We start from the raw sequence: 25,703 nt of genomic DNA on the forward strand, positions 1-25,703 counted from the left end.
CTTCCTACACCATTTACAAGATAAATTAAATTATTATTTTTTGGGCGTTTTGTTTTTCGCGATTATCTCCGAAACTATTAGAGATAGAGCCTTAAAACCAATTCCATTCGATTCCTGAGGAAATTTGGGTTCTCTAAAGGTAGATGGACTCCTCAGAATTGCTTTTTTTATACTCTTATACTCAAGAGCGCTGTTATCCAAACATCACCAGAGCCAATGTATTTGTAGGAGAATTTCCATTTTTGCGGAGATGGGCGTGATTTCGGAGTTGTTAACGTGAAAAAATATGTGCGTGAGTGTTACAAGTGAAATTGACTGCTGAATTTGCAAATGTACTGTGAAAAGAAAGAGAAAGTGATGAAGTTCTGATATAAAGTGTCGAATCGTGATGAATCAATTTGAATTTTTACAATTGTTGGTTTATGGAATAATCGATTTTTAGTCTCATGTTTCTTGACATTTCAACTTGAAATCTCTTATTCTGAGATAATCCACCAATGAACTGTGATTTCATCTTCGATTCCTCACGTTTTTTATTTTTCAACTGAAAACAAATCAAGTGTTTCTGTGTGAAAATAGTTGTGCGATTCTCCAAGAGGATTCAGATGGAATTTTACGTCAACAATGGAGGAATGGCAGCAGAACTACTAGTGAAACTCCAACGGTGAGTCTCGCATGCTTCATTAAATTTCACATTTATCCAGAAACCATTCATGAAGTGTTATAACAAAATAATTAATAACTTTTTCCGCAATTCTTTTCAAAACAATTTTAATAACTCACTCCGTGAAAATCGACTAAAATAAAACTTTACATTTACTTTTAACAATTGAAAATACCGACTACCCCACAAATAATACCCCACAAATAATATTACCCCAATTTTCATCAAAGTTGGCATTTCAATTAAAAAATCACGAATTAACTTGAATCATCACTGTCTGGTCCCACATCGAATAATCTTCCTCGAATTACGATCGAAAATGAAAATCAATTGCTAACAGATCGGCTACTCCCTGGAGAACCTCTATTCCTGCTGAACTGGGGCCTGATGATGGCCCCTTGAGCCACCCCATAATGTTCATAAGCGTCTTTTCCGTATACTGCCCCGTGTCCCTCATTCCTCTCACTCTCCTTCTTATTATAACTAGAAGCGACTGGCTTGGATGCGTGCTGAGTCACACCCTGAATTGTCTTGAAGCTCTGCATGACTAATTGTCCAGCGAATAGAGACATCGGAAGAGCCTGATTGGAAGTATTTTTACTCCCACCGATGTTCTTCTCGACGTGGGGAGACATTCTGGGACTTTGCGAAGCTGCTTGCGCAGGGGATTGTCCCTTGTTCCTCCTCGTTGGAGGCAGGGGACTCTGGGGGACATTCTGATGATAATTATTGACAGCTTCGTCAGCTTGTGGGGGTGATTTGCTTCCGTTTATCTCAATCCTTGAGGACTCTGGGGTGGAATTGATGGGAGTGGGAATATTGTCATAGGAGTTTGAGGCACTTGTGCCTCTGTTCGATACTGACGGGGTTCGATCAAGCTGCTGATCATCGTTTGTGACAATTTGAGTCACTGATGCTGCCTTCTGGACTGGAGCAATGGATCCCAGAGGTCCTGAGTGTCTAAGCGGCTGCAGATCTTCTCCTTTCAAGCCTGTTGGCAATGATGGCAAGGAGTGGCTGGTGTTGATGCCAAAGTTGGGATCTCCGTTTGGAAAACTCGAGAATCTTGCGATCGTCTGCATCTCCCTGGCTACTTGAGGAGCGAAAGGGTTTCGCCTCTCTATGTTCTTCAGGGAAGGTCGATGTGTGGATTTGGACTTTCTGTGTCGTTTCTCCAAACTTCCATTTTTCTCCTTTGGTTTCACCTGGGCACTTGTGATCGGTCTGTCTGGTGTTGAGCTCTTCACGCTGGGCCGCCTCTCGGGGAAGTGCCTGCCTTTCATGTTCGCCTCGTCGTCTTCCGAGTTCTCGTGGAGTTTCTCTAGCTCTTCGAGAATTGAGTCGTCGTCCTCGTTCTCTTCTGCGATGGCACTTGCCTGGATCCACTCGCGAATTCTGTCTTTCTTTTTGGCTCGGTCCACTGTAGTCTCGATTCCATAGCGGGTCAGGGTGTAGAGGAGTTGATTCTTCTCCTCTAGGGAACTATGGAAACTGTACATGGAGGGACAGAGCTCGTCTCTCTCGTCTGCGCCACCTGTGATTGACAGTGATGAAGGAGTTTAGAATATTTAGAGGAAACGGGATCCATGTCAGCGCTTGGAATCGATATTGAGTGGTTATTTGTTGGTGATACGTACCGTTCAATGCTTTCTCAGCACCCAATTTTCCGAGCCACCGGTCATCAACGTATTTGTTGACCTCCAGAACACTCACTGGCCGTTTTTCCAATTTTGGCTCCAGCAGTCTGGAGAACATCGTTTGTGCCCTCGAACTGATGAGCTGAAACAACTTTGGTTTCTTCGCAATTTTCAGTGTGGCTGAGTGCCAATTCAGGTACCTGGTGTATCTTCTATCGTCCAGGGCAGCTTTCTGCCATGGCAAACATCCGGTTAGACAAACAAACAGAACAATTCCGAATTGCCATACATCGTGGGCTATCAGGGCTCTGGAAATCATCACAGGAGCAAACAAAACCATCAAAAATAAATTACAATCACGATTCTGTGTCGGAACGATCAAACGTTATAAATGCAATACAGTTGCAAGGGATGTGCAATAAAAATGGCAAGGAGAAATTTGCAATAAAAAAAGTTCTCGTGATGCTTCGTCAGCAATAATTGACTGCATGAGGTACATTTGGCCAGTTTGATGGCAAATTCATCACTCACTTGTAATTCTCTTCCGGCTCAACTCTCAGCACTTCAGGAGGTGAATAAGGCAGCCATTCATTATGTCTCCTAACGATAGTATTGACCTTCCTTGTCTCCCCAAAGTCGCACAATTTGATCCTTGAGAAGTCACTTTTGAACACAAGCACATTATCGAGTTTAATATCCCGATGAACAAGTTCACGACTGTGTATATGATGAATAGCAGCCGCCAGCTGCCTCGCAACTCGTTTCGCATGGAGCTCACCAAGACCAGTCTCAGAAACATTAGCAGTTAGATCACCTGAACGGAAAAATCCAACATTAAACCATTTTCCAGGCTCAACGAAAGAGGGAAAAACATATTCATATCAATAAATGACCAGAAATATTATGTCTTATTGACATGAACTCACCGAGGGGCGCATATTCCTGACTGAAAACGTAGAATCCAGCCGTTTCAAAGGCAACATCGTACGTAGTGATGATGTTTCGATGAGCTGACAGATGTAAGCCATAATGAAACTCTCGATAGAAATCGGTGATAGCTGTGTAAGCTTTTGGCAATGCTTTTAACACCATTTCTGTCTGTGTGCTCTTGTGCTCGGTCAGCAGTATCTTCCCAAACCATCCTTCACCAACAATCTGAAGTATATCAAACTCCTCGGCAAGATTGACCTGGAGACACGACAAATTCATACACAGTTCAGTGGTCATGATGATGCCAGTGGCATATCTGATTCCACTGTGTCCCATAATCTTCAATATTTTTCACGTATCCCCCTCTACAATATCCCACTTTGATCTGTGACTCAAGAACCAGTGTTTCACTACTCCACGAATGCTATTTTTAATTTTGTTAGTGTTCGAGCATGTGCAACGACTGGACTTACGAAGAAAGCAAACGCGATACGTCAAACTCTTTTCACGCTTTTACGGGATTAGATGACAAGCAGTTAAAACGTTTCCTGTGATCTTCAAGTTTTTCACGTTAACTCACACTGGGATTTTAATATTCTATGATTTGTGGGCTTTAACAACTGTCCTGTTGACTTTTAGCACCACAAACAGACGGCTGATGTCTAAATATCTAAGAAATGATGAAACAAAATGCGATAAAAACTGTAGGGGGGGGGGGGTGAATGAATAATAGAGAATTGTGGAAGTTTATCACAATGCTTGCATGTGTATAATTAGATTGGGTATATTTTACCGTACAGATTGAATTTAATGCCAGAAATAGGTACCTAGCACCGTTACTCACGTACGTAAATGCTGGCAACTGATACTATTTCTGGATATCCCAGATTTTCATTCTTGAATATAATCTGGAAACTCGTTTTAAGGGCTCGCGGGAATTGTATTATTTGGATAATCATGTCTTTGCGAGTTTATTGTGGCCTCGAATTCGCCTATAATGCTACTGGGTATTTCCAAGAACATGAGCCAAGATTACGTCGTTAGCAGGAAGAGAATTTTTGGTTTACGACCAGTGGATTATTTGTTAGTAACAAACAATGAGGATACCTTTTCCAATTCAAATTCACGGATTCTGTGGATGGATCCGCTGATGGATTTCTTGGACAGATTACTCATTCTTGTGGATTTGGTTTCTTTGAACTTTCTTCCGGGAAGTTTGAATTATCTCACTTTTTTTTGTCAACAAGCCCCGTCATTCTGCGATCATCGTCTCTGTGCTGAATTTTTGAATGAATGCCAAAGGGCACCGCACTCCAGGATCAAGAGAATTAACGCTCCGATGATCGAGTCATCGTCGCGGCTCGTGGCTGAGTGATGTCCCAGTGTCTTCGCCCTCTCGGTGGCTTTGTCCTCTCGTTTATTCCACTTTCAAATTCTGGGAATTATAAAACTTTTATTGTCGATGTAAAAGTTTAAAAGCGGAAGACGGGTCTCAAATTATTGAGCATATATCGCCTTTGTAGAGAATTTTAAGGTCGTGAGTGATGTCTCGATATTTCTTCTGAATGAACTCGTTTTGGAGTTATTGGCACAATTATTTGCGTGGATTTTCCACTTTTATTCGTTTCAATTTTGTTTCCATTCACATTGACCCATTTATTCTACCATTTGACCGTGAGATTTTCTAACGAGTCGTGCGGAGAGGAGACGAAATATTTGATTCATGCATTGCTTTTCAATCGACAGCTTTCGCAATCGAAAACCACGGCATTCATCGGACCGAATCGACGCTCAATTCCTAGTCATTGCCAAGGGAATTGCACCATCAGCGGGAGTAGATCAGTCTCTCATAGTTTTAGTTTCCTCACTTTAATGTGTTACCTGCACGTCTGTTTTTTACACGAATCAATAGAATTTAGTGGGAGAAATAGTGAAAATGGAAGAACAACGAAAATTTGACGGCAGTTTCAGTTTCGTAACAATTTATGAGCTAGTAAAACATACCTGAATTGAAGCCAATAAAAATAATTTTGATTTATTTCTTGAAGTTCACATTATTCAGCTTTCGACACGAATTATTCTTGACGATTATTACCACTGGTTGTCCCGGGGTAATTAAGCAATGTAGAGCAATCGGAAAATGTTGACACAATCACATATTTATGAAAGTTCTGGTGAAGTCGGTTTATCCAAGTGCAAAGTTGGGGATTAAGTTGTGAAAATAAATTCAATCTTCACTGAGATTATTTCACTTTATTTTATTTACGACATTCATTCAGATAATTGCTCTCGACATAACGATAGGGGCTTTGAACGATGCTCCCTCTGTACGGTGCACTCTCCGTCTGTCTGCAGTATTTATAAAACACCGACCGGAAAGCAACTGAGCTGATTTTGGCGTCGAGCCGGCTTGCGAGCCGTCGAGACAATATCGACGTCGACGGGAACAGACGGGTATAGTTTTCATTGTGGTAGATACAGTGGTATCAGTTATTTGGATTGTTTTGATTGAGTTTAACGACGATTTTGGGATGCTGTTGGAGCATGTGAGCGTGACTTTTGGTGGATGTATATGTTTAGATTGGTACTTATTTGTTTCGTTTACTGTTGTGTGGGGGTTGTAGATGGAATCGATCAGCTGGAAGGGGTGTGAATTGATCATTTGGAGATGAATAATCATGCATAGTTGGAAAATTTCCGTTAAAATTTTTAGTGAAGGACATTCAATCCTCCACAACGACGAAAAATTAAGAAATTCCAGGCGAATAATAATTGGGAATTTCCAAACGATGCAAAATTAATTTCGGTTTTGGGCAATTTTTAATATAAAATTGAAAATTCAAACTATAATCGAAATATCTACATTAAAAGTCATTTCCGTGGATTTTTAATGTAGATCTATAAAGTTTCATAAATGTTTTGATTACGAATTTGAATTGAGGGCACGTGGATAATTGCATTCACTTGAGTAATTAAAAATTTAAAAAAGATTAAAAAATTTGAAAAAGGGTAAAACACTAAAAGTTGAGACTCGTGTGTTTGTCCTGTACAAATTCCTATCAATCATCAATTCTCAATATATCTTTCTTTCGTTCTTATCTCACGCATTACAATTGACAAAAATTCCCATCAATCAAAGTCTCACTCATTACGATATTTGTCCCAGCCACTTGAATAAACCAATTTTCATAAACATCTTTATCATCGCTCGATTGATTCAGCTGTCCCACGCAAATAGAAACTACAATCTCTCCATGTGATAATTCGATCAAAATGAATTCAATTTGATTAAAATTAGCTCCAATTCGTTGCGTCTAACAAAACAAACTCAGATCTCCTCTAATGATACAGTCAAGGGTGCTATGTATGCGCTTAAAAAATTATATTTTTTAGGGTTCACTAAAAAAGTTATTTTTTTTTTTCATCAATTGTATCACACAATAGACATGGTGAACATTTATCACAATTTCAAAATTTAAAAACTTATCGGTATCGAAAAATTAATCAAACAAAGTTATAATTAAAGTAAACATTTAACCCTCCCCTCTCCTAAGGAATCGAAAAAAAATTTTGAAAAAATTTGGAGATATAGGGAATGATGTGTTAAACGTAACGGGGGGGACAAAAAACAAAAGAGATATTTCAACCCCGTTGGCCGCGTGGCACAGATAATCTTCCGAATTTATTTTCTCGATATCTAATTTCGCTTGGCGGTTTATAATTTTGTCGGATTGATTAATACATTTTTTTCCACTAAAGTGAAAGCAAAGAAAATTTCACTTTTGATTATTTTAGCAACCACAATTACCGCACTGATAGAAAGGATTAGTTGTTGTTAACAAATGGATTTGGTTGAAGTCTAGGGTCTATTCGGTCTCACCAAATGTTCATTCGTTAATAGTTAACAAATGCATATTTGAGGAGCCTTGTTTGACTCGACTTTCACCTTTCAAGTGAACTATTCGTTAACTATTAATGAATATTTATTTGGTCATATTCAACTCGACCATTCGTTAATAGTTAACGAATGTCGTTTGAAATCAATGAATCAGTCTATCAGTGCGCCTGCAACATCTTTAACAAATCAAAACTATCAGAAATAACCAAGTAAATCCATCTAGCGGTGAAGGCTGCAACCGCCTCCCAGTGGACCCACACACCCACACAATTTGGAGGTTTCAGCCTTCACATGCACACAATCTCCTCAATTCCCTCCACTTGAAAAATACCATCGCTCTCCTGTATATTTTTCGCTTGAAAAACACGGCATTCAACAGGTGGTGGTCAGGCGACCTCGAGGGATCGACTGTCGCGCCTTTATGACTGTGAGTTTGACAAGGCAAATAATTTATATCAATCAAAAAATACCTGATTTATCAATTGCAAATTAATCCACTCATTATCATTTCACACTGGCCATTTAACCGTATACGGAATGAATAGAGTTGATGCTAGATGTATCGCAATATCTCATCGTTGTGGGCGCTGTTCAGAATTTATAATGCATTCTTAATGGCTTGATCATAGACTCCATTAATATTTCTTAATCAAACATCAATGACTTTTGAAAAAAATTCATCATTCGCGTATCAATTCCCCAATAACCACTGCGTCTTATTTTTCACTGGCTTTGTTGTGTTTGTGTTTCACCTGTAATAAAAAACGATTTAATTTCGATTGGTGTACACGTCATTCAGTTGCTTAGCAGCGGTGTATACCGATCCCCCTCATAAACATTTGGCCTTCATTCATGATGGGGCGTCCGAAGAGGTGTTGAGAGGCTCCTCAGTTTGTTGTATATCTGTCAAACAGCGAGGTTAGGTTTCGCAACAATTTACGTGACGTATGGAATTTTTTTTCTTCTTTCCCCACCTCCATGGAAAACAAATACACAACAATTATTCAACTCGTTCGCTCCAATTACATTAGCATTTCTAACGGGGCTAGATATTGTTCAGCGATATTTCTGTGCGAACGGCTATTTTGTTATTTTCTTGAGAAAAAAAATCAACGGAAAGAATCACGATACGAAGGATAAATAAAAAAAATTTCCTGTTGTAATGTCATTTTTTTCAACAAACAGTAAAATTTAGGAGTTTTTTTTATGAAGAAACATGAAAAAAATAGATAAATTTTCCGGTATTTCACATCACTTTTCATGTATTTTTTCGTTGATTGTTTTCTCCGTATTCCACTATCTTAATTAGTTTTCTTTATTCAATAATATCCAATGGGGGGATTAGACGAATCTACGACTTTACGATTGATAAATTTTCATTCTCTCTCACGGCTTGTAATTTGGAGGAGCACTTGTTTCGAGATACGCTATCATTAGTGATAATTAGCCGGCTTATCTTTCCGGAATTATCAGTAGATTTTTGAAAAAAAAATTTCAGGGTTAACGGTTTAACGAGCGTCCAACCTCGAAATGTGATTTCATACGAATGAATCATAGTTGAACTGAATTTTACACTGTTAAACAGTCACAAATATAGTTTATATCACACAAGTGTACGATGGATCGTGCACACGGAATGACGTACAGTGGTGGTGATGCACATCTCCACGAGTACTGGGAGGCCTACCAGAAGATGATGGAGGAAACTAAAATGCTGGACGATTATCTAGACGAGGAGTGCAGTCCACGCAGTTACGACGGTATGAATGTCATTAGGCTAATGATTCACGAATGCATTTTCATTATGTGAATTTTTAGAGGGGGAAGAGGAAGCAGAGTGGTTGAGAGCCGCTGGTCTAGGTGAGTTGACAGAGCCCTGGAAAGCAGGTAGAGAAGTTCAACCCGATGAACTTGGTGCAGCACTCCGTCCGCTGTCACGTGCACAAGCTGAAGCGGTTAAACGTAGAGTAAGATCCCTCAATCATACGGTTAAACAGCGCTTCAATCAACGCACAAGAGCGCGAAAACCCGACATCAGAGATGTCTTCAAAGATGTTGAAGTAAGATTGTTAATTCTTTTGAATAAAATCCAATTGTAACATCGTGATCAAGGACGATGTATTGCAGGTGTCGAGCACTGGGACAAGATCACGCAGTGCTACACCGGACTCGTTAGACTCTGTGTCAGGTGAAACAGGGGACAGTGCATTACCACCATCACCACCTAGTGTCAGTGTGACGGAGAGGCATCATCCTCACGTCACTGTTCCAAGTTTTGTTTCCATCTTTCACTCTCACACAAAGAATACGAATGAGAAGGAAACGGTTAGGAGGCTACCTAGTGCTCCCACTACGGTCCAAAATCCAGTTGTTGCACCAACACCACTTCCAATGCAAGAGATATTCCGAAGGGCTGGGCATCACTGGTCTCACAGAGGAGATATTGCCTGCGATTCTGAGGGTATTCAGCTCACTGGATTCCACAGACTTGGGACTATTCACGTTGCAAGACCTCAGAGGAGTGGCAGTGATCCCAGTGAGGTTGCCAGCACTGCGGATCTGGATGTCAAACCTGGAAAAGTACCTGGCAGCAAAGAGTCCACCCTCAGACGAAACCCCGGCAGTCATGCCACCGTGACAAGGAGTCACAGCAGTTTGTATGGATTGACGAGACCTTGCGACACTTTGATAACGAGACCATTGAGTCGTACGTCGTCGCATGGTCACTTGAGTTTTGAACAAATGTGCAGGGCCAATGAAACTGCCAGTGGGGACTGGGATGTCGAGGATGATAAGGACGATGATAATCGACAGAGAGTGGAGATGATGTCTCAGAGGGATATCATGAGGCTTCAACCACTCCTGTGGCTTGAGTTAACCTCTGTATTCGATAAATACAATGTTCCACTCACTAAACGCAAGCCAAATAAACGCAGACGGAAAGGTAAATACTGAGTTGATGAATGGAATTTTGTTGGGTTGTGGTTTTGGTCGGAGATTTTGAAAAAACAATTTGCGATTTTATTTTTAGCTGGAAATTTATTCGGTGTTTCGTTGTCCACGTTGCTACTTCGTGATAGTCAGTTGACGATTGAGGAGAGCAATATTCCTCTTGTTTTTCAAAAATTATTGAGTGAATTGACCAGGCGTGGGGTTAAGGAGGAGGGTATCCTCAGAGTGGGTGGACATAAGCAAAAGGTGGAGGCACTGTGCAGTGAGTTGGAGATGGACTTTTATAGTAAACCTAAGGAGACTGATAGATTGTTTCAACGGAGTCCCTGTCATGATTTGTCAGCTGTGCTGAAAAAATTGTTGAGGGATTTGCCGCAGCCGTTGCTGACGATTGAACTTATTGATGCTTTTTATCAAAGTCATGGTGGGTTTCATGATGCATTGTATATTACAAAAGTTGAAACATCACGTCAATTGAATTAGTGGGATCTTATGATTAATGCAATTGCTTTCAGGTGTCAAGAATCCGAATGAATTGTCTTACGCTTTGAATCTTCTGGTGCTACTGCTACCAGTGGAACACCGCTGTACTCTCAAAGAATTATTAACCTTCTTCAAATTAGTCGTGGAGAATCAGAGCTCAAACAAAATGTCAATTCACAATGTTGCTATGATTGTTGCACCCTCGTTATTTCCCCCGAGATACATTTATCCACGTGATCGTACTGATCTAAGTGCTCAGGTAAATATGGCCGCTGTTTGTTGTCAAGTGACAGAGGCATTGCTCATTAATATGGATAAACTGTGGGATGTGCCTAGTAATTTAATCGGCCAGTTACGCAGACAATACGAGGAGGAGCGCTATCGCAAGTACAGGAAGAAATAATACAACGAACTTTTTTTGTTTTGTTGTTTACAAATTTTTGGTGCCTTTCTGCCAGTCTTAAGATATAACGGAGTTTGTAAGATTTCATCATCGTCAGTATGTAATTTTCTATCTAGAACAGGTTGTTAATTTTTTTTTATAAATTCTTCTTTACCAGAAACACGGGGAATTTCCACTCTTTCGTGTTTATTTTATGATGAAAAACATTCATTTTTTTTTGTAATATGTGGTGCAATAATGTTGTAAATGGGTGCTGTGTATCCATATGTAAAAAGTTTGAAGCACCAATTAATCATTTTTTTATGTGAAAATCCACAGGCCTTCCAGTGTTGAGAGTAACTATCAAAGATTTGACTCAAAATAACGTAAGTGGCATTGATTTGGAGTACGTTATCTCCAAATATTGAGGTACTTTTATAATCTAGAATTAATTATCAGTACAACGTACTTCTAACTGTTTATTAACTTTTACATCTCACCATACAAACCTCGACGTGTCATTTTCTTCAAGGCATTTTTTTTAATTGTTTAAGATTTGCAATTTGACACGCCATACTACTCTAAGATAATTGTACATAGCCTTCGTACTTTGTTACGTTAATAAAGTGCCAAAGAAAATAATTGAGAGTGAGTTAGGAGTCTTCTTCCTCATAAAGATCAGTTTCACGTTTTGCATTTGGTTCTTGAGAGGGGTTTGCATCAGCTTTGGCAGTGGTTCTTTGAATTTCGCGAAGTTGCAGATCCTCGTATTCTGACTCAGTGGTAGATTCAGGGGTGGCGGATGAACGAGTCACCAACTTCCAAGGATTCTCGTCCTCTTGTCCGCCTGTTGAAGCTGAAGGAATTGATGGAAGACTCTCTCTCGGTTCTGGTAAATTCTTCTTCGTGTCTTGTGGAAAAGGATTCGTCTCATTGATTCCTAAATATTTAAAAGTTGGAGAATAATCGATTTTTGGGGTGTCTGAACATCTAGACCGCTTCCTCTCGTGATCTGAAAATATTCATCAGAATAATTTTCTTCGTTTTCATCCCGGAGAATAATGTATTCAGGAATTCTTTATTTACTCTTGATCTCATTGACGACAGCTGCAATGTCAGCCTCCTCAAACAAAAACAAATTAATTCTCCTGTTGAAACCAATCGTTGCTAAAGGTAGGAGTGTCTCAGTGTCCTCTCTGAGTCCCACAACAATAATGTGATGCCCCACTGCTTTGAATTGCATGAGAGCATCTGTGTAAACAGCTCCACGCTTAGCATCGATTACCGCAACTGGAATATGAATTGATAATTGACCCTGAAATATTTTACTACGCTACTAGGGACGCAGACGACTGACTTATCGATATTCTGCGGCCGGCGTACATCGAAATGTCTTTTTGAATTGAACTGATGTTTACATCTGCGGTTTTAATGTCAGACGTGATGTTTTGCAATGATCGAACCGCTGAAATCACTGCGCACTTGTCTGTCTGGTTGAATGGCAAATGAGTTGGAGGATTGGTCAGGTATGTCGTCATTCCGAATTTCAAATTGCGCGATGCTCTGCAAAGAAAACCTATCAAATTCCTTTTGACAGAATAAAATATTCGGAAGCGTGAAAATTTGGTTTAATACGGAAATGAGATGACGATGCGCTCAACAAATTCCACGAGAATAGGCTTCAATTTCGATGATGAATGGTCCAAGAGGATGTAATATCCAGAGCTCTTCTGGATATCTTGACTCAGTGATCGAATCATTCTTGTGGTAAACATTCTCGGCTGCAGACAAAGGGGGAATTCCATTGGATTATTTCCAGATACCCATCCGTTTTTGAATTTACAGGTAACATTTTTGATTCCCATCATTATCAGATTGCCCTCGCAGTGCAGGAGACATTGCCGGCCGTCGGTGATGTCACTGCAGCTCCAATTGCCGTTTTGTATCGGTGGAGGTATGTCGCATGCTGAAAGGATGATAAACTAGTTATCTATTGGTTTAAATGATGATTAGGATTTTTTAATTTGGTTATTTTGGGCGACGGGGTGAATGCACCATTTTAAATAGTTGATTTTGTTTTTCTTTTTCAAACCATTTTTGCAGACGTTAAAATAAGACCTGACCCATTCAAATCGCGTCATTTGGTCAGGAGATGAGAACAATTTAAGAAGGTTCATTTTGAATTAAAGAATAGGCTTTCTCACTTATTTTACAGACAAATGGCTGTTTGCTGTTGCACTCCAGTCCGTAGAAGTGAGGCTTGACATGATCAGTTCTGTCTAAATTCAGACATGAGGTACTGCCGGAATCTGCTTCGATCTCTCCGTCGATATGCGCCCACGGAGGGAATCCAAACTCGTCCTTTTCCTTTAGTATTTTCTCGTTATTTCCAATCCAGCGCCATTCGTCCAGTCTCTTATTGTATTCTCCCCCTAGCCATACGTGGGCAATCTCTCTGGGATGATCACCCATCGCTTCGATAACCAAATTCACTGCGTTCGCATGCTCCACATACGCCAGGACACTTCCTCTTTCGTTACAGAAATCTCGACTGTCTCTCCAGGTTTTGTGGATTGGGTAGATTATGTACGTACTGTTTTCGAAGGAGAATTGCACTGGTTCGTCCATCCAATCATCCTCTTCGTCATCAGAATCTACAAATCAATGTTACAAAGCATCAATTTATGTGCTGATAAAATAAGCGGAGGAAATTTTTAGAAATTACATTCTTCACAGACGAAATCTCTCTTGCGATCACAGGCCGCCTCCACGAATGTAGAATTGTCTTCTATATGTCTATCCAATAATAAACAGCCGTCGTTCTTCTCAGGACGACCGAATCTCCAAGGTGGATAGCCACCTTCGTCCGTTAGCGAATTCAGAACTGATCCAGTCGCCATCCAAACCCACTGGCCGTATGAGTAATATGCGCCAATCCATACAGTTTCAAAATCTTAAAACAAGTTTCAGAACAAAAAAGACAATCCTCGAGCAAAAGAACAGGAGATGAACATCTACATAAAAAGAAGTCTCTTGAATTTTCACTGAACCTCTTCTCTTCAATGATAATAAAAAAATTATTTTCAAATGGATGAACCATTTGGAGCAGTCTCTCTCCATCATTCAACAATTACAATTACAATAATTACAATTGATGAATATTCATAATTTGCATTGATATTTTAAAAATTGAATATCAAACCTGGTCTAGTCTTCGCCATACTATTAGTAAGAATATTAACAACCATAGAATTTTTGAGAATAGCCAGCCTCGCCCCCTTGGTCCTGCAGAAAGTTGCTGCTTCCCGCCAAGTGACCCTTCCATGATACAAGACATAAGTATTGCGATTAATCTGAACCCACTTGGAAGGAACTGGACTGCTGATAACCTCCCCATCTCCTAAAAACCGACAGAAACCGTCAACAAAATGCCTCCAAACACCTCCACTAAAGATCTACTTTTCTCGCAGATGAAAGGCCTCTGAAGTCTGCAATCAACGTCGATAAAAATCGGATGCTCGTGTGATCTCCGATCAATAGCCAGACACTCTTTAGTCGGTCTGGTTGGCTCTCGACTCCACGGCGGATAATCTTCGATATTAGGCTCCATGGAAATCTCATTTCTCCATGGACCTGTTTCCTTATCAATCCAGTACCACACGAAGTCGATTCTCCTTCCTCCGACCCAAGTGTCCTCCATAACTGGATCGCCAGAAAAAAAGGAATCGTTGAACCAGAAACTTGTTGATGTAATTAACTAAAAACAAATCGCTATTGACCTATGTTTGATTCAGCTATCGATCGTGCCACACCCAATGCCTTCTCCATTGTATCGAGGAGTGCCAATCGTGAGTTATAGCTTCGGCAGAGCATTCTGGCTTCCTCCCATGTGACGCGTTGCGAGAAAAATAGATACTGCATTCCATTGTGGTGGTAGTACTCGACCACTGGTTGTCGTTCTTCTCTGCCTGAGCATTATTCAATCAAAAGGATTGATCTTGGATGTTAGGCGGGTACTTACAGTCTTCATTGGCGAAGATACTCTTGTTCCAATCTAGGGCATTTGTCAACGAATCCGTTGAGGAGATCGAAGATACGATGATGAGAGCAGTCAGAAGGACTTTGATCAACTTGTCAATCATTTTGACTCAATTCTCGGTGAAACCCGATTAATCTTGCTTGCACTCTTCGACCGAATTGAATCGCATGAATGAATTAGCGAAAAGTTTACTGCGATAATGAGCACCCACTAGTTTCCAATCAACATGACTCACGTCGAACGTTCATACATCGGTACCTAAACTACGTGTTTGGTTGCGTTGTTGTTAGTAGATTAAGAACGAACGCTGAGTTTGGTTAATAATTTATTGATTGAATGGTGCAGTACATGTTTATTCTGATTAGTGGATTGAGGCGATGACTCGGTCGAGAGCTACGTCACCGATTATCGGGGCGAACAGAGCGAGGCCTAGTTCCTTGCAGCTGCTGGTGAATAGGATTGGAAGGATGAGGAGAATCTCGGCAAGACGCTGGCCGTTATCGTCTCGCCCTTGGAGATGCTGGATGAGAGACTCTAATGCGGTGGCTCTTCCTGTGGTCATTGCACCTAGTGCCTGGACAGTTTCAGCCAACTCTGCAGCGGAAAATGATCGATTCTAAGGAAATATAATTCATAAATTGATCAGATTGAATAAAACCTTTGCTTTGGTCACCTGGACGACAAATTACTAAAGTTTCCAAACACGAAATCTCCACTTCATCCAATTGTAGTTTACGTATTGTTGCCCGGGCTGATGACAAACATGTGATTATCGTTCTATTAGACGTTGGATTTCGCGGTTGCAGTTCGACCAGGTCTATCGGCCATATAGAAGCTCGCAGGGTAAATATGGCGGCCCAATTCTGTCGCAACATTGTCGTTTGATCGGAGGAATTCAGCATTGAGAAGTCTCGTTGTCTGCGAGCGCCGCGGATCGACGAGAGGAATATCTGGGCGGAGATTTCGTAGTGCATGGCTTCCCCTAAAGTTATCAGACATTACTTCCTTTGGACTGGTGTTGGTGGACTCAAATTTCCTGGAGATTACCTGAGGAGACAAGACCGGGAAGGAGTGGAGGAAACAACGCAGGCGGAAAAATACTCGTCGCCATTCTGGTTTCTGGGCAGATTGCTTCGTTGATCTTTGGTGTGAATGCCGTTGGTGCGGACTCTATTGGACTCCAAGGTGTCGTTGAACTTAGAGATGATGACGCACGATTTCGGGTGCGCGGACCGCGCTCTTCTTGAACGGCTAAATTTATTCGATTGGGTGGGTTATGTCGATGGCTTTTGATGGGAATGTTAATATCATCAAAAGAGATGGACGATTTTTTTATGACAAAATGTGCAGTGATTGGTGGAGGATGTTTGTTAAATGCCGGTGGATTGGAATTGTTGGGGTGGGGCAACTCAAGTTCAAGACGAGGTTTTGATGAAAATGTGACCAAGGAACGGTGAAATTCTTCAAAACACCCAGACAAATGATTTTTTGTGTGAGAAAAATTTGGAAAAAAAAACATCAATATTCAGCGTCATTCAAGTTACATTTTTCATAGAATTATTATTTTCTTGAACATTCGTTGTTCATAAATTAATCATGGAAATTGTTGACGCTTTCGGAAACCTTTTTTTTCGGCATAAAATCGATTTCTGGGAAAAATCTAAATATGAATGAAGTTGTTATGATTCCGCACAAATGATTTTTCCGTGTTGACCTTCACTTTTCCTCGTCCAGGGATTGGTCCAGGATTAGCCCGTCCCCAAACTTTTAAAAGTAAAAATCACTATGGAAAAATGTCCGAGCTGTCTTTATGGAATAATGAGTATAAAAGGCCGGAAATATACTGTTTATGGTGGAAAATTGATTGTTTATAAATTATTTATAGCAAAATCTCATAATTTAAAAAAATTGCAATTTATAAATTATTTCATCAATCTTCCTCCAAAGTCAACTTTCCATTTTTCTGATTTTCAGAATATTTTCTAACGGTTCAATATCGAGATTCAAATTCCTACGTGCAAAGTTTAAATATTAAAATCATTGTAAAATGGCTAAATTCCTTGAATATCCTCAAATCGCGATGATAACGGATTCACGAACATCTAATAATCCAAATGCGCCGTCAAATGAACTTCTGTGCTACTTTACTCCCGAATGAACTCTGCATTTTGATTATTCACACAGTCATTTCTTCATTAAAATATTATCGCCAGGACAATTGATTCGACATTTTTCCGTGATTTGAATAGAGAGCATTGTTATCTAACACAGTGCCAGGATTTATTTACTCAACCCCCGACTCTAACAGTCCCAGTTCACTGGTCTGTCAATTACGAATGTTGACACATCCTACACCAGCGGTTGGACGTGTGTCGGGCACGCGGCAATGTTTGCCTCTCCTTGAGTCGCCCCTCCCCACTTCCAGTCAATCTCGCGGGTTATCTCTCAATGTTGCAATACTGTGGGTTGGAAAATTATCGAATTGAATAATCTCACCTGCGGTATTCATCTGCACCGCGAAGCACTTCCTCAGGCGACAGTGGGGGCACCAGTTCCGCCGGGCTTTGTCCACTGCGCATGTGCCTGTGCCTGCTGCAATTATACGACAATTGTTGTTTTTTTTTCTCGTGGGATTGGGATTTATGTTGGATTTATTGGGGAGCACCTATGCATGTATACAAGGCACCGCGACGAACCGATCTCTTGAAGAAACAGGAGCAACCGTCACAGCAGTAGACTCCATAGTGCTTTCCGTAGGATCGATCTCCGCAGACTTTGCAAGCGACTGGAGTTGGAAGTGTTCTTCCTGTTGATTGAAAGAAATTCTAGCTAGAGGAGGGTAGGCAGGGGCACAATGAATCATTTTCGGATAAACAAAATGGGGGACTCCTGAAAGAGTTGAAGAGGTCGCGATTCGCCAACTGCTTGTATTTTCATGGCAAACCATTGGAGAAATGTGAAATTTTTTGCGACATTTTTGAGAATAGAATTGGATATTGATAGCTGCAATTAAGGAAATGCCCCATTTTTCTAGGCGAATATCTGTTTATGGCAATTTTAATAGCGATGTTTGCTAAGCCCCATTCAATCCTAATTTTCCAGACATTTTGCAATCGTTTCATTATTTAAACTTTCAAGGTCTAAATTCGATTCTTCTTATTGAACCCTCAGGGAACATTTTCAAAATCTAAAAAAATAATTATAAGCTCTCCTTTTGAAGAAACCTCTATAAAATCATTGAAAAATTGAAATTTTTCATTTACGACCGTTTTTTGTAATCGTTTACGAACAATTAATTTTACACCTCAAAAATATTCTTTTCGGAATCATATAGAATTTTTCCAGAAATAGAATTCATGTGAAAAATATGAAGTTTCAATTTTAATTGAACAAATTTCAGTACAAAATCATAAATTTGCTAGACGCCTTCATTCAAAGCAGTCAAAATATTTTTACAATTAATTTTGATTAATTGACAATTCAGTAGGGAAGTGGTAAAAGGAGATAAGTCAATTTTGACTATTGACCAGTTTTCAATCCATATCTCGGAATCTAAGGGAGATAGCAAAATTTTTGTCATAACCATTTTTGTGGAGCCGATTCAGTGCAACAAAAAATGTAATTACGAAAATTTCGCTATCTCCCTTAGATTCGGAAATACTCCTCAAAAACTCAACTGGGAGATAAGTCGACTTATCTCCCTTTATCACTTCACTATTGAATTATAGATATCAATTCTGTCCCAGTTAAAACCCCAATTCCATTAATAACTAATTAGGAACGATTACTCTGTCTCATTAAAACAATCTAAATGATAATTTCACAATCAAAGAAATAGCATTGAAAGCTGAAAGTTCTTCACACCTGCCATCAGCCTCTATCTACTCTCCCTCAAAAGGACATATCGGCAGCTTAATAACAGACAGATATAAGTGGCAATTGACAATTTGAAATATTGCGCTAACGAGAAATGCCAAAGAGAAAGGGATTCAGGAACCGAAGGAGTGAAATGGCCCCTAATTTTATCTCACAACTGTTACTCACCCATTGCTCTCTGCTCCCTAATACTCAAAAAGACGTCAGATTCTCGACCACTCAACTCCGCGATGTGAACTCGAATTGTCCATTCGTCCAGGTCGACACCGTCGATTCTGATTCCGATCGAGGGGGGATTTGTTGGAATAACATAACCAGTAGGGGGTGGAAACATCGATGTTAAAGGTAGAAATAGAAAAAATATTTGCCCAAGATTTCCGTCATTCACCCTTCGAGCACCTCTTCCGGCGGAAAGCTTTATCCTCACTTGAGCATACATAATAAAAGGGGTCAGGGGTGAAGATTAATAACATTCACAGGTAGATATTCTCATTTGTAACGATTCTCTTTATTGCGTCAAGTACACAAAAAAATGGAGAGACTCATTGTTATTCCTACGGCACAATTTACGATTATTTTTATTAATTATTCTTAAATCAAATTCATCGGAATAGTGTAGAATCTAGTGATAAGTCTGAAGTATTATTTACAGGTGCATTTTTTTTCCAATTCGTTGCTGATTAATCTAGTAATTATCAGTGATTAATATCTACTACATTGAATTATTCCTTTAATATTTACAGAGGAAACATAAAAAAAATGTAAAAAAACGATCTAGTCAGACGCATCCATAGCAATATATCGCGTGTGCATAAATAACTTAGGTATCACACATAAAGTACTCCTTCAACAGGACACTGAAGATTTATCTAATGAATTAATAGGGTGAAAACGTCAAGTCTCGGTTCATTACGAAATATCGAATGAAGGGAATTTTCCAAGGATTGATGCTCACTCCTCAGGAACTCTTCTGGTAGAATGCATTATCCTCACTTGGGTACACATAATAAGAGGGGTCATGGGTAAAGATTAATAACATTTAGATATTCTCGTTTGTAACGATTTTCTTTATTACGTTAAGTACACGAAAAAAAATGGAGAGACTCTTTGTAATTCCTACGGCACAATTTACGATTATTTTTATTAATTATTCTTAAATCAAATTCATCGGAATAGTGTAGAATCTAGTGATAAGTCTGAAGTATTATTTACAGGTGCATTTTTTTTCCAATTCGTTGCTGATTAATCTAGTAATTATCAGTGATTAATATCTACTACATTGAATTATTCCTTTAATATTTACAGAGGAAACATAAAAAAAATGTAAAAAAACGATCTAGTCAGACGCATCCATAGCAATATATCGCGTGTGCATAAATAACTTAGGTATCACACATAAAGTACTCCTTCAACAGGACACTGAAGATTTATCTAATGAATTAATAGGGTGAAAACGTCAAATCTCGGTTCATTACGAAATATCGAATGGTGAGAAATTGTTCTAGGATGACGCGAGAAGTTTCGCAGCTGTTGCTACGTGATGCTGATGGTGGTACGAAGTCTCTTGGGTTTGGTAATAATTCTGCTGTTGGTGGTCACTTGTCGGTGGATCGAGTTGATGGGGATGCTGGTAGTACGATGAGTATGGCTGTCCGACTATTCCGTCGCAACTTCTTGGCTCGGTTTTCACTGCTGGCACTCCTCCAGTTGCCAGCAGCGATGTGTGACCCAGGTACACTGGACGGTCAGTTGATACTGATGATGAGGACTTTGTTGACTCTATCTGGTGATGCTGAGGCGGCTGTTGACTGCTCTTCAAGTCTGGGGGATTGAGAGTGAGAGAATTTTCAGGGGTCGTCTGATTTCAAAAATGGCTTTGAATACTTTACGGTCAGAAAAGTTGAGTAAAAATTGTTTAGATCATCGCGGAAAATTTTAAGAGAAGAGGGGAATCGGGAAGCGAAATTGCAATGCAATAACAAATACTTTTACGAAGGACATCTTACGATGCGTTCGGTAAAAAAAAACATCTGTGGATGCAACAATTACTGTTCCAGCTATAAAATTTCCCGCGACAGTATGGCATTTTTCTCGGCGTTAGATCTGAGGGACATGGGGACGGACTTAAGTGAAATTTCGGAAACTACACGGAGAGAAATATTCAGTTAAAATTACGGAACAATTCACGTAATCCGGAATGGGCAATCGTTTTCCGGCAATTTTTGTAGGAATGGAAGAGAAGAAATCTGAAACGTTCAGTGCATTCTCAGGTTCATCACTGTTTCGTTTTTTTACGAAATTGTCACGTAATTTTTCCCGAAGAAGTAAAATCTTACAGAAACTTGCCGACTTATTATTATGCCAACTTATTATTACCCAACAGTTTTTATGAAGCTGGTGAGTTATTTCTACGTTCCTTTCCGTAAAATTTCTCAATTGTTGAGGAAAAATTACGGAACGACTTGTCCCCATAGCGGTGAGTCATCAGACGGGTGGTTATTTTTTACGGAACAAATCGTAGAATTTACGTGGCGATCCGTACAATTTCAGTTCCGACTCACACTTTTTATTGAATTTTACTTCGCTCACGGATTACGTTTCAAAACGTAATTTTTACGTTTTTTTTCTGGTAATTTTTGTTGAATTTTTCTCTGCGTGTACATTTGGTGAAAAAAAATCATTCTCCGTCACCCCCACCACCAAAAGAAGACTTTGACTTTAAAGTTTATACTCTTTTCGTTCCAAAAATCCTTGATCAGAAATTCCAGTTGAGAGCTTTCAAAAGTATAATTAAATCCCACTGATAAATTGATAATTACCGTTCGACGGAGATGATCTGGTCGATGTCGACGTCTCGTGATCATTTCCACTGGATCTCGGTGCATTTGGTTCGGGCGTCTTCTTGGGCTTCCTCTTGCGCGTCTGTATGCCATCCTTTCGCATTGCCAGTGGGCGATTCACCCCGTGCAACTTGAAGTAGAGACCGCATGCATTGCAAACGGGCTCACCCTCATTGTTACGCCTCCACAGTGTCGTTGTTCTGGTTCCGCAATTGGTACAGCACAGACCCAGTCGTCTAGTCGCCGTCTGGAATTCGGAGATCTGTCCCATTGCCAATTACGTACGCCGAATGGCGATAATTCGTGAGAAGAGGATGATAACAATTGTGCGAATGAGGGTGAATAGTCGGAGGAGTAATTAGTTGAATTATTTGATGAATTTGCCTCGGGAAGTACAGTATCAGAAAAAAAAACAATTTTATAAATTATTTCACCTATCACCCTTCCGAACAATAGAATTGCGGTATTCGACATCTCGTGGAACAATTAAAAAATTAATAATTATGAAGCTCTCGGAGTATTATAACTGATAGTTTAGCGATAATTTTCAAGACAGCAACTTTAAATTTAATTTAGCGGGGAAAGAAATCGTGAAATTATAAATTTTCGAGCAGTAAAAAGACGAAAATTACTGATTTCACTTGTATTTTCAATAAGAACATGAATATTTTTGTTACCAAATTATGCTGTATTTTTAATTAATAGATTGAACAAAAAACTGCACAAAAGAAGTCTTGATTTTCAGTAAATAGTAAGTGTCGAGTATCAACAACAATTGGTGATAAATTTCTAAAAATCAGAGACATATCCCTGAAATCAGTGACATGGTAATGAAAATCTATGGCATTGACCTGAAAATCTAAACTTTTTTCTCTCTGAAAATATATTCACATAATTTTTCCTGATTTTCATTAGTTTTCACAGAATAATTTAACTGGAATATACAATTTCCACTTATTATCCATCAAATTGTCAAGTTTTAAAGACGAAATTCCGTGAAATTTCCAGTTAAATTGTTACTTGATAAAAATTCCTAAAAAGTGCGCCGAAAATTCCCGTTTTATTTCTCTTTCGGTTCACAATGAAAAATCAAATGGTATTGATATAAATCAAATTTCGATTGATAGAATCATTACAAATGTTCGGTAATTTGATAATTTTTCATTTTCACTCGGCACAAGTTTCACGACAATTCGCTATCAATTCGCCTTTCTTCTTTAAATTTCGAAATTTTTAAAGGGCAATTGAGTCAGTGAATTCTGATACTTACGAGGCGTTTGGATGGCTTGATCAGCGGCCTGTTCATTCCATTCATCTTGTGATAGAGTCCACAGGCATTACACAAATAGTGACCGGTACCGTCTCTTCTCCACAGTGGGGTGGAAATAGCCCCGCAATTAACGCACTCTCGTCCCTCGGCAAACTGAAAATCCATCGCCGTATCTGCGAAACATAAATCGTAATACGCTTTGAGTATAATCTGAGCTCCTTTGGCCTCGCCGCTCTCTCTCTCTCTCGTGTGCGCATGATAATCGATCGATTCGAGCCCCGATGAATTAAGAAGAGAATAAACGTACATTATTCCCCAACGAATGAGTCTCCTCACGCCTGGGTCATTGTATTTACGACTAGTCGTTTGAATAATTTCGGTTCTTCAATTATCCCGCTGATCATCTCATCATCGATTCATGATTTTTCAATAACGAATCATCATCAATTCAAAATTCGTGGAGTGTTTTAACGATTTTTTTTCTATCCTAGAAACGAAGTAAATTTTTTTAAATAAAAATTTGTCGTAAGCTGCCGCCACCTGAGGGCGAAGCCCTCAACCACTCGAGCCGTCAACTCTCTCGGCAATTCAGGAAGCTGAAGATAAAGATAATAGACTGAAACATCATGATTTCAAATTTAGAACGCATGACAGATCGATTATTCGAAACCCTCTGACCCCGGGAGACTTCAAGTCCCTCAAATTTATCGTTGGGACTCTTAAGTGGTCTGTTGCAAGTTGAAAACTGCACCGGGGAGCACTCGAGCACTCTGTACTCGGTGCCACCATCCCTCAAAGCCCACCGCTATCACTTATAACACTGAGTCTTTGCCCACATGGCCCGTAGTTAACCGCTTCTGGTGTGTGCGATCCGAGAAAAGAAATCACTTTTCGGTGCCGCATTGCCTCTGGGTTTTATTCTCCAGACATACTCCAGGTGAGGAGGTGAATTTCATTGGCATTCGCGTGTTTCTAATTCGGATAGAACTTCTTATTAAGAACGTCCGAGTATTTTGAACAGTGATTTTTTTTAAGTTTACTGAATATATTCTACAGGGGTGAAAACATTTGGCTGAAATTTCCGGTAAAGTTTTTGGAAATTTTTATCACGTTTTGAAAATTCAGAATTTCATGGGAAAAATTCAGAAGAACTGCAAATTTCAGTTCAATTATTTTCTCAAAATTTGTAGAAATCAGGACAAATTTTTAATTCATTGAAAATTCAACGTAATTTGGCATTGAATAGTCGTGATTTCATTGAAAATTATTATTTTTACTTCCTAAAAAGGTAAAACTGTTGAAAAATGCCTCCCAAGTTTAATAATCGGATAATCTTTTAAAATTTTTTACCGAAATAATAATCTACTAAAGAATGCAATAAGTCTGGTAAAAATTGACCTCCTTACATTTTGAACTCAAAACATTTTAAAACTGTAGACAAAAATTAAACCTTAACGGAAAATTTATAGAAGGACCCCTCCTTATAAATAATTTATTGCAAAATCTATTTTCTCTCTTCAGAACTATTTTTCCAAAAACGTTAAAAATTCATTTATACCCCAAATTTAAACAGAAATGAATTCCTTGCAAAAAAAATTATTGACCATTTACACAATTCTCATTATTAATTTATATGAAGCGATCGTTTTCGAAGAGTAATTTTCTTCCGGACGTACCTCAAATAACATAAATTATTCATGACCATTTTTCAAATTTTTCCATGCGATTGAGATGAAAAATTTGATGAATGAAATAAAAATAAAAAGGAAAACAGGAAAACAAAAAATACGTGAGTATCCTCAAAGTTCTAGCATTTGAAATGCGCTAAAATGAAAAAAAAAATTATAAACTACTTCTCCTATGTCACGACTATCTCCTGCACGCCTACGCCCTCCCTATCACCCGATACTTCCTCTGCTTTAATAAGTAAATATCGTAATTTCAACATAAAGCGCGATAATATGAAAATAGAACGGTAGAATGTAAATTGAACTTGAAATAATTTGAGTCATGAGTCACAAGGTTTAAAGAAACGTACACTTGACAATTAAAAATAGCTTGACCTCTCGTGCCGCAGAGTGAAGTAGAATGCAAAAAAGTTGAGTTGAAAAAATGGCTTTTAACTCACCCGCATGGCAAGATAAAAACAATAACCATTACTCCCCTCTTCGCTACTAAAAAGCCTATGATAATAACTAATCGGTGGAAATAGGAAATAGCGAGGATATCTTATCGTCGTAGTGCAAGTAGTCCCGCTACTTTTGTTCGCGGTATCAGTCCTCATTGCTGAGTGCGTTCACCTAATTCTCTGGAAAAAAAAAAACAACATGGAGAGGTGACTTACCGTACGGCGAGGCGCGCTGGAAGCCAGCGGATTCGTAAGGCCACCGGGAGGACATCATCGCGACGTTTTGCGCGTAGAATGGACTCGCGAGGGTTGCGTGAGGGTGGCCTGTGTGGGGGTGGGATGGGTGGGGGTGGCCGTGTGCTCCGTGCGCTCCCATACCTGCGGGGGAGCCACCCGTGTGCCCCGCCAGGGCGTGATGCGTGTAACCGTCGACTCCATGCTGCCAGGATGCTGTTTTCTCCCTGACAAATTGGGAAGAGGAGATGGTTAATTTATTTAGTTTGGGATGGTAGGACTTTGACAATGTTTTTCGTTATTTTTTACTAGTTTTGGGGAAAATTATTAATAAATACATCTATGTTGAGGTGTTCGTGGCGTAATGCGA

At 39.5% G+C, this 25,703-nt stretch overlaps 4 protein-coding genes across 10 annotated transcripts in view; 1 reads left to right on the forward strand and 3 right to left on the reverse strand.

The window, feature by feature from the left end:
* Positions 1-754: 754 nt before the first annotated feature.
* LOC107037047 (serine/threonine-protein kinase meng-po) lies at positions 755-6,026 on the reverse strand. 3 transcript variants are annotated; one of them, XM_015255376.1, is made up of 6 exons: positions 5,236-6,026; positions 4,339-4,666; positions 3,228-3,489; positions 2,833-3,115; positions 2,302-2,609; positions 755-2,198 (listed from the first exon to the last, which is right to left on the reverse strand). In XM_015255376.1, the coding sequence occupies exons 2-6, from the start codon at positions 4,405-4,407 to the stop codon at positions 991-993; spliced, it is 2,130 nt and encodes a 709-aa protein (XP_015110862.1). In that variant the 5' UTR covers positions 4,408-4,666; positions 5,236-6,026; the 3' UTR covers positions 755-990. The 3 variants fall into 3 exon arrangements, with proteins under 3 accessions (XP_015110862.1, XP_015110868.1, XP_015110855.1); XM_015255382.2 differs by lacking the exon at positions 5,236-6,026 and having other exon boundaries at positions 4,339-5,185; XM_015255369.1 differs by lacking the exons at positions 4,339-4,666; positions 5,236-6,026 and having other exon boundaries at positions 3,228-3,945.
* Positions 6,027-7,391: 1,365 nt separating this feature from the next.
* Positions 7,392-11,588, forward strand: LOC107037716 (rho GTPase-activating protein conundrum). 5 transcript variants are annotated; one of them, XM_015256432.2, is made up of 6 exons: positions 7,392-8,074; positions 8,628-8,889; positions 8,948-9,189; positions 9,257-10,073; positions 10,161-10,505; positions 10,597-11,588. In XM_015256432.2, exons 2-6 carry the CDS (start codon positions 8,748-8,750, stop codon positions 10,965-10,967), a joined length of 1,917 nt encoding a protein of 638 aa, XP_015111918.1. In that variant the 5' UTR covers positions 7,392-8,074; positions 8,628-8,747; the 3' UTR covers positions 10,968-11,588. The 5 variants fall into 5 exon arrangements, with proteins under 5 accessions (XP_015111918.1, XP_015111926.1, XP_015111935.1 ...); XM_015256440.2 differs by having other exon boundaries at positions 7,392-7,556; XM_015256449.2 differs by having other exon boundaries at positions 7,392-7,556; positions 8,715-8,889.
* LOC107036910 lies at positions 11,317-19,195 on the reverse strand. The gene is made up of 12 exons (XM_015255163.2): positions 19,030-19,195; positions 16,736-16,768; positions 14,968-15,093; positions 14,726-14,914; positions 14,406-14,648; positions 14,149-14,346; positions 13,672-13,899; positions 13,151-13,600; positions 12,582-12,912; positions 12,304-12,509; positions 12,033-12,236; positions 11,317-11,958 (listed from the first exon to the last, which is right to left on the reverse strand). Exons 1-12 carry the CDS (start codon positions 19,193-19,195, stop codon positions 11,600-11,602), a joined length of 2,733 nt encoding a protein of 910 aa, XP_015110649.1. The 3' UTR covers positions 11,317-11,599.
* Positions 19,196-19,965: 770 nt separating this feature from the next.
* The window catches only part of LOC107037740 (GATA-binding factor A), a 48,079-nt gene continuing 42,341 nt past the window's right edge, over positions 19,966-25,703 (reverse strand). Inside the window, exons 4-6 of the mRNA XM_015256463.1 lie at positions 22,972-23,144; positions 21,681-21,963; positions 19,966-20,682 (exon numbers count right to left, since the gene is read on the reverse strand). Coding sequence (XP_015111949.1) covers positions 20,363-20,682; positions 21,681-21,963; positions 22,972-23,144 — 776 coding nt within the window. The 3' untranslated portion in view covers positions 19,966-20,362. The remainder of the gene's footprint in view (positions 20,683-21,680; positions 21,964-22,971; positions 23,145-25,703) is intronic.

The sequence above is a fragment of the Diachasma alloeum genome, unplaced genomic scaffold (assembly GCF_001412515.2).
Source record: "Diachasma alloeum isolate Michigan unplaced genomic scaffold, Dall2.0 Dall_scaffold_00177, whole genome shotgun sequence".
In the NCBI taxonomy this organism is placed as follows: Eukaryota; Metazoa; Arthropoda; class Insecta; order Hymenoptera; family Braconidae; genus Diachasma; species Diachasma alloeum.

Coding starts and splice junctions, on each gene's coding strand:
- LOC107036910 (XM_015255163.2), bottom strand. CDS start 19,195: ATGTTTCCACCCCCTACTGGTTATGTTATTCCAACAAATCCCCCCTCG. Junction 13,601..13,671: donor AGATTTCGTCTGTGAAGAAT/GTAATTTCTAAA, acceptor ATTGATTTGTAG/ATTCTGATGACGAAGAGGAT. Junction 12,237..12,303: donor CGGCCGCAGAATATCGATAA/GTCAGTCGTCTG, acceptor TTCATATTCCAG/TTGCGGTAATCGATGCTAAG.
- LOC107037716 (XM_015256413.2), top strand. Junction 8,890..8,947: donor CAGTCCACGCAGTTACGACG/GTATGAATGTCA, acceptor GTGAATTTTTAG/AGGGGGAAGAGGAAGCAGAG. Junction 9,190..9,256: donor ATGTCTTCAAAGATGTTGAA/GTAAGATTGTTA, acceptor GATGTATTGCAG/GTGTCGAGCACTGGGACAAG.
- LOC107037047 (XM_015255369.1), bottom strand. CDS start 3,567: ATGGGACACAGTGGAATCAGATATGCCACTGGCATCATCATGACCACT. Junction 3,116..3,227: donor TCAGGAATATGCGCCCCTCG/GTGAGTTCATGT, acceptor TTTTCCGTTCAG/GTGATCTAACTGCTAATGTT. Junction 2,199..2,301: donor TGCTGAGAAAGCATTGAACG/GTACGTATCACC, acceptor TGTCAATCACAG/GTGGCGCAGACGAGAGAGAC.